The sequence below is a fragment of the Gekko japonicus genome, unplaced genomic scaffold (genome assembly GCF_001447785.1).
Source record: "Gekko japonicus isolate JY-2015 unplaced genomic scaffold, Gekko_japonicus_V1.1 scaffold52, whole genome shotgun sequence".
In the NCBI taxonomy this organism is placed as follows: Eukaryota; Metazoa; Chordata; class Lepidosauria; order Squamata; family Gekkonidae; genus Gekko; species Gekko japonicus.
Window position 1 is genome coordinate 830,074 of NW_015168653.1, and position 7,579 is coordinate 837,652.

Here is a 7,579-nt window from a genome sequence, read left to right on the forward strand (position 1 = left end):
ATATATAATATACAATACAATACAATACAATACAATATAATATACAGTAGTTTATTAGTACGGTCACTGACCAGATACATAAAAGAACCAAAAAGACATCAGCCGGTAAAGCATTAAAATTCATACAAACACTACCAAGAATATCAAATGTTAAAATATTAAGAGTAAAATATTGTTAAATAATTAAAATCTCTATTTAAGTACAATATTCACTATCTAACTACTAATAGCTTGTCTCCAGATTCTGATAGCCTACATGGCAAATGTTACCATGTTTAAAGTAGTTTCCTGTTCTTTGTCAGCCAGCAACTTATCTAAGTAAAAATTTTCATTTCGCCCAGGAAACCGAGAACCAATCGGGGTTATTGTAAATGTCTCTAATACTTTGGTACATCTTACATTCGAACATCACATTGTTCCCTCATTTCTACTATCCCCTCTCCACAGACACACAATCTTTCCTCATAAGGCTGTCTTTTATATTTACCTTCTAATACTGCAGATGGAAGCATATCGGCTCTGAGCAGGATAAATGCTCTTCTATAGTCAGGTTTGTCTAAATTTTGTAAATATACCATTGGTGTTACCTTATTTAATCCCGCCCTTCCTGGCAGATATCGCTTTATCAAGTTCAAATCATGTTGCCTTTCAACATCCATGATTCTTTGCTTAACAAAAGATTTACTCGATCCTGGATCCCAAAAATATACCTTAGGGCCATAACTCAGAGACCTCTCGTCGCCCCCAAAACATAAAAGTTGCATCCCATTTTAAACTTTAGATTGCTAGGACTGGAAAAGGTAAAAAGTGTTGTCCCAGTAAATTGATGAATGGTTCCAACGTAGGTTACTAATATAAACATTAAAAGTGCTTGCCTGCCAGAGTTAACAGTTTAGTTCCAAAATGCCAGAAGAAGAAGAACTCAGGCTTGGAACAGACAGGGAAGCACTCCCCTGAAGAGCAGTCAAACAGTGGTTCCTCAGCCACACTCCTCTAATTAAAAAAACGTACTGTATTCAAAATCAGGTAACAAAAGATAAATAAGTTCTAAAGCTAATAGATGAACTGGAAAGGGGGGGAAAGGTATCTATAAAAGGATTTCTGAACCAGCCATCTTCAGATTTTGCTATTGGGGATAGAGGTTTGCTTGTACCTTCCTGCAGTCAAGAGATAAGCAACAAGCTAGCACGAAGAACTTACTTTTTCATTAGGATCATATACAGTGGAGTGCAAGCCACAAGATGTGATAAGGCACCATCTCCATCTTGAAACCCGTGTAACACACTGTTTAAAAAGAGAGAGAGAGAAATATATAACAGAAGTCATTTGAAGGACACTGGACGTAACATTTTCAAGCAACAAGAGTATGTAATTAGTTAAGGCTAGGTTTTAAGGCTGTTGGTTTGTTTAGCAAAAAAGGAGGAGGGGTAAACTGTGTTGAAGAGTAGATTTTCAGGCCAGAGAAATCAATATCAACAAAGCTACATAGGCACATTTTACTACATGTGGATCAGACCAACTCTCAGCACCAACCACCTAACATGCCCTGGAATAGCTCTATTATGAACAGAGTGAACAATTTTCATATGCACACAGAAAAAACTAGACACAAGAGTCTGCATACAGAGCACGTATCAATGAGAAACCACCAAAGACCATAAACACCTGAGCAAAATTCTAACTATATTTCAGATTCCCATTTGTTTTCCCTCCCACCCACCAACTGTTTCTCAAATGGTGAAATCATAATGGCTCCATCAGTTTGTTCAAAGAGATCAATTATTTTTATTCACGAACTTTTATAGAGGAAAAGCACATTCGGGAAAAATATCCTCATGGCTTTTGACATAAAAATAAAGTAAGCTGTAATTCTGGATGATCTCCAAACAGAAATCTGGAAGACTATACACTACTTTTATCAGCCATCCATAAAGATGCTCACATAAATCCTCTGTTGGCCCCAATTCCCCTCACCCCACATAAAACAAAACATTTTCTGGAACACACAGAGTCACTACCCAAAAAAAGCCATCTGCGTGGAGTTATTTCAATAAAAGTTTGATCTAAACTGTATACTTAAGGAAATATTACTTTTGCAAACGCTGCTCTCAAGCCATAGTTCTTGATGCTGAAGAAGATTAGCAAAAGAGTTCCACAAGGTATGTGGGCAAGATCTATAAGAAGAATTAACTAATTGCCCAAGAGATAATGAGATGTGAATGGACCACATTTGCCATGAACAAATATATAGACAGCCAAGACTTCAAAAAGACAACAAGTTAAACTAAAGTTGGTCAAGCACCCAAGAGACTACAAATCTGAAGTATATGTTGACAAACGATCTTATAAAACAGTTCGCAATACACATCTCACAGCTGCTGTAAATCCCTGAAATTTGTGCACATTTGTGATTGCTCAAAGAAAATAAAATATAGCCATCAGTGTAGATGGGCTCTAAATGTGGGTGGGCTCTAAGAAGGACTCCCATCTGCACAGGGCAGCAGAACAGAATTAGCGTAGAAATCTTCCTGAAATACAGGAAATACTAGAATCCAATGAAAGTCTTCTAAACCAAATGTAACTCACATTAAAATTAGCAGACGGCTAGCCCTAGAGGTTAAGAATTGGGACCCTTTGCTATGGCTACCATTTCAAGGAAAAGCAAAATGTGTATGCAAAAGAGATGCAAAAACAGACTATTTAGTACATTATCTGGCCTGCCTCCAAAAACCTTAGGGCAGTGTATATTGTTCTCCCTCTTCTACTTTATCCTCTAAACAGCCCTGTGAGGTAGGTTAGGCTGAGAGAGCAGAGTTAATGGGCTAGGGTCAACCAGCAACCTTATTTGAACCTGAACCTCCCATATCTTGAGCCTCGATCTTATGAGTTTCTTCCATTTGTGCTCTTGTTCTTCTGCTGCAGGAGTGGTCCTCCACTGTGCAGAGCCTTTGCAGCTCACCAAAACACACCCATCTTGCATGAAGGGGAGCTCTGACTGCCAAAAGACCATGCTATGCAGTGGAGAACCACCTCTGCCATAGAGAAGGGTGCAGCGCAAGCATACGGAAGTCTTAGGATCCATGCCACAGCTCAAGACCCTGCTATACCATAAAGGCTCATAGGAAGTATAAGAACTTCAACCAAACAGCACTATAACCACGAGTGTGGCACAAAGGTTAGAGTGTCAGATGAGGATTTAGGAGAGAGAAAAAACTCATGGCAATCTCAGCCATGGGATGTTCAAGGCAAGAGATGAGAAGAGGTGGCTTGCCATTGGACCCAGGTTCAAATCCCCACTCTGCCATGGAAGCGTGCTGGATGCCTTTGGGGCATTTGCGTTCATGTTAAAAGGAAGTCATCGAGAAGCCTAAAGTAGGAGGATGTTGGAAGGGATACAAAATGCCTACATGACTACTGAGCAAGTAACAATAGCATGGCTTCCGTATGGGGTTCCAAATAGTATTTAGTAACAAAGCAAACTTCTAGTAGGTGTTCAGATGCTGTTGCCAAGCAGTTCTTTATCACAAGCCTTGCACTGGTTGCTTTAGTTCAAGGTGCTCTTTTAAGGCTTAGACCTGTACTCCTCAAACTCTTTGAAGTGAGACTCTTTTCTAAACCTGCTGGGTTTTTGCCGCTTGCATATCAACTTCATGCTACTCTTCACTACCCAAAAATAAAATTACAGGGATCTCAAATCAGTTAACAGTGAACATGTTTATAATATTTATAGATATACAGCATTACTGAGAGGCAGGCTGCATTTCACAGCCTTTTCACAACAACTCAAATCCACTTCCTAGGGGAAAAGGGTTCAGAAAAACACACTACAGTACCACCAAACCAAGCCCAGAAAACAGCAAACACTAAAGCTTGGCATTTTAGTCAGACAGCCATAAAGAACAATGGGTAAAGATAAAATGGCATATACGCAGAACACATTAGTTATTCCCCTTGCATTCTTTCCAAACTCCCCGACGTTTCACCTACTTCAAAATCTTCAAAGAAAATATAAAAACCATGCCTCTGAAGGCTCTTGCTTACTCTTTGCAGAGAAAAGGTTACAGTGAATTTACCATATCACAAAATAATAAGACCATAAGATGGTTTACACAAACAGGTAAAAAGTATTCCTTTGAGTGACATAAGATAGGAGGAGAAATGAAAGAACATACATTTCTTTGATGGCAGAAGTTAAAGCAGAAGCCACTGTAGAGTGCTTTTACCTGTGCTAGACATGATAGCTAGCAACACAATTCAGTGTTCAGACACAAAAGCTGTATGAATTCAGGTTTCAGTTTCTTTAAAGAAACATCATAACCACATTTCCAACATCAAATGCATTAGCAAGCTACTATTAATTAAAAGCACACTGGGGGTTTTTTTACTGTCCCCCTTTCCCAGTTTACCCACGAAGATTGTCAGTATTTCCAACATCAAATGTGTTAGTAAGCTACTACTAATTAAAAGTACACTGGGGTTTTTTACTATCCCCTCCTCCTAGTTTACCCACAAAGATTGTCATTATTTTCATTTACCTTGGTTCTTAGCATGACAATCTTTTAAACATCCCTATATAAGAACATAAGAACATAAGAGAAGCCAATGTTGGATCGGGCCAATGGCCCACCCAGTCCAACCCTCTGTCACACAGTAGCCAAAAATACCAGGAGCCATCAGGAGTTCCAGCAGTGGGGCCAGGACACTAGAAGCCCTCCCACTGTTGCCCCCCCCCCAAAGCACCAAGAATACAGTGCATCACTTGCCCCAGCCTGAGAGTTCCTATCTAGACCTTGTGGCTAATAGCCACTGATAGACTTCTGCTAACTTGACTGTGATTTTCCCCTTCCAATTATGGATGACTTCTATAGGTTGCGATCACACACACAATTAGCCACGCCATAGGCACAAATGCCAGGCGGATTTAAAGGGTACGATCAGACACAAACATCTGGGAAGCACCCCACACCCATCAGCAATCCGTTTTGCTCCGGCGCAGAAGACACCAGGGAACGTCCAGTAGCAAATGGGTTGCTACAGGGCATGGACAGACTTTCCCCTGTGTGATCAACTCCAGCACATTCTCATGGCGTCGGGATGGTCTGATCAGACCATCCCAACTCTGTGCTGTTGTTTCCCCCCCCCCCTTTCACAGTATGCGCATCATCGCACACTCCAAAGGGCGCCCTCAGTGCTGAGATGCGATTCATCAATTCCCCATTTAAGCGAATCGGAAACAAACTGGGGGGGGGGAACCCAACCCAACCTCAGTTGTGTCTGATCACACAGCGGCAGGCTGCCCCCGCAGTTTCAAAGGACTGTTGTATCACACAACGGCGGGTCAAATTCCCCCGGAGGGAATAGCCTCGCTTCCCCCCCCCCCGGTTTATCTCACGCGTGTGACCGCACCCCATTGTCCGTTTTATCAAAGCTTTATAATTTGCAGTCATTTATAATACACTCGTTTCAAGGAGGAACCCTCAGGTTCATAGAAAAATGCATTCTCAAGTTCACTCCCCAAAAGGCTAGAAGAATTCCCCAAATCAAAAAGACCAAGGAATAAACATGCACGGCCATCACCCTGTGAGCTGGAAGGCCGAGGAGGAAGTGTTAAGGGCCTATAGCTCTCCTGCCAGAGGACCTAGAAGAGGTGAGGGTCACTTAGCTCACTTTCCACCAGGCCACCTCCCAAATAAAACCACTACAATCAACCAGCCCCATAGCACTGAAAAACTGCACATGAGGCTTTGAAAGTCCAAACCTCATCCTTGTGGGGATGTAGAAGGAAGTTATGAGCAAGCCTCTCCCCTCTCAACCTCCTCCCCGCCCCCCATCTACAGGAAATAAGTCCAACCATACCCTGAAGGTACCGTCTAGCCTGCCTACTAAAATCTGCCTCCCAAGCCTTACTCTCTATTCAGAGGTGAAGCGGATGACAACTAGACAGGGCATTTTCAGTGTATAATGGAATAAATTGAGCTTTGTTTAAGAACCATTGTCTCTCTATATACTAGATTCAGTCCCTTGCAAGTCTCCACCCAACCAGTAAAATAACCAAGGGGAACTGGGGGGTCCCAAGAAAAGGACCTAAGCTGAGTTAGTGTGAACTAGCTCACAGTTTTTTAGCCTCCGGCTCACACATTTTTGTCTTAGCTCAGGAAAGATGGCTCCAGAGCAAACTAATTTATGAAGTAGCCAAACTGCTCACTCACAACGTTAATGCCAGTAGCTCACGAAGTAGAATTTTTGCTCACAAGACTCCACGGCTGAGAGGGAGCACTGGTTACAACAAGCAACAATACAATACTTAAAATCACATCATTAAAACCCAATTTACAATAAGATCAATTACTACATTAAGCAGTGCAATCAATGGCAACTATTCAACTACTCTATCTCCTTCTGCTCCCATGTAACTTCCCCAGGGTCGTAGATGGTTGGTAATTGACACTGTGGAAACAGGCGGATGGCAGACAATGCAGATTGGTGGCAAGAGAGGTAAACAGCAATACAGGGGAGGCTGACGTACCGTAAATGGATCTCCACCACCTCAACCATGGGTCCAGCAGAACATCTCTGTCTTGATTCAGGGTCTTATCGTGGTTGGTTTTGTTACTAATGGTTCTGTGGCACACAACAGTAACACATTCCTTGAAATCGACGAACACATAAATCCAGCCCCCACAAGGAAACTGTGGAGGGCACAGACAGGTGAAGTGCAATCTTTTTCTCTACTTTCTATCCTACAGCCTCTTTGACCGGTTTTGTTGTGGGGCTGGGTTTAAGCTGCTATTTTGTGCCTCAAAAACTACAGGATGGCCCATTAAATCCAAGAATTTTGAAATTCTGCCAGAGAAACTGCCTTATGTGGATGATGTTTGGGGAAGGTAGGCAAGAAGAAAGCCCCATTCTTGCCCTCTGATCCCAGGCCTATGGGACAGTTGCACTATGGGAAAGAATTTCAGCACTCTGAAGTTAAAGAGACGCCTAGCTATTTCCAAGCTTCATAAACAGCAATGCAGCTCTTTAAACCTAATAGTTTACTATCCCAGAAATATGAAACAAAACAAAATGTTGTGGACTGTTTTTTAACTTTATCCCCATTGACTCCATATTTTGTGGCCCATACAGGGGTACATGAGAAATAATTTGTTACAGATCCCCACATGGTCGGTAGTATTTGAGAATCTGACACAGAGCTTTAATACAAAAGTAGTATTACTATGGTACTATATTAAGGGGGTCAAGCTAATAGTTTTTTACTCAGGTAAGGTAACAGGTAAGGAACTAGGTAACAGATAAGGAACTTGGGATAGTCTCTCCTGACCAAAAAAATGAAGTTAAAACACAACTACTTGAGAGAGAAGTGTTGCAGAATTAGGGCCTGGATTGCGCCTCAGTCCTCTGTTAAACCTATGATACTTTAATTTCTACAATAAATTAGCCTCTATAGTAGAATCTTTGGATCTGTTTCTCAGGAGGCTACAGGACTCTGCTGATGTTTATACATTCCAGAAGTTAGTGGTGTCACTATCAGAATCAAAATAGAGAGGGTATCTGAAACTAGCTTCCTTGACTTTTG

General features: G+C 41.6%; 1 protein-coding gene across 1 annotated transcript in view; it reads right to left on the bottom strand.

Moving 5' to 3' along the window:
* Positions 1-7,579, bottom strand: part of PCCA (propionyl-CoA carboxylase alpha subunit) — a 331,566-nt gene that overhangs the window by 313,281 nt on the left and 10,706 nt on the right. The window contains exon 2 of the mRNA XM_015415102.1: positions 1,201-1,284. Coding sequence (XP_015270588.1) covers positions 1,201-1,284 — 84 coding nt within the window. The remainder of the gene's footprint in view (positions 1-1,200; positions 1,285-7,579) is intronic.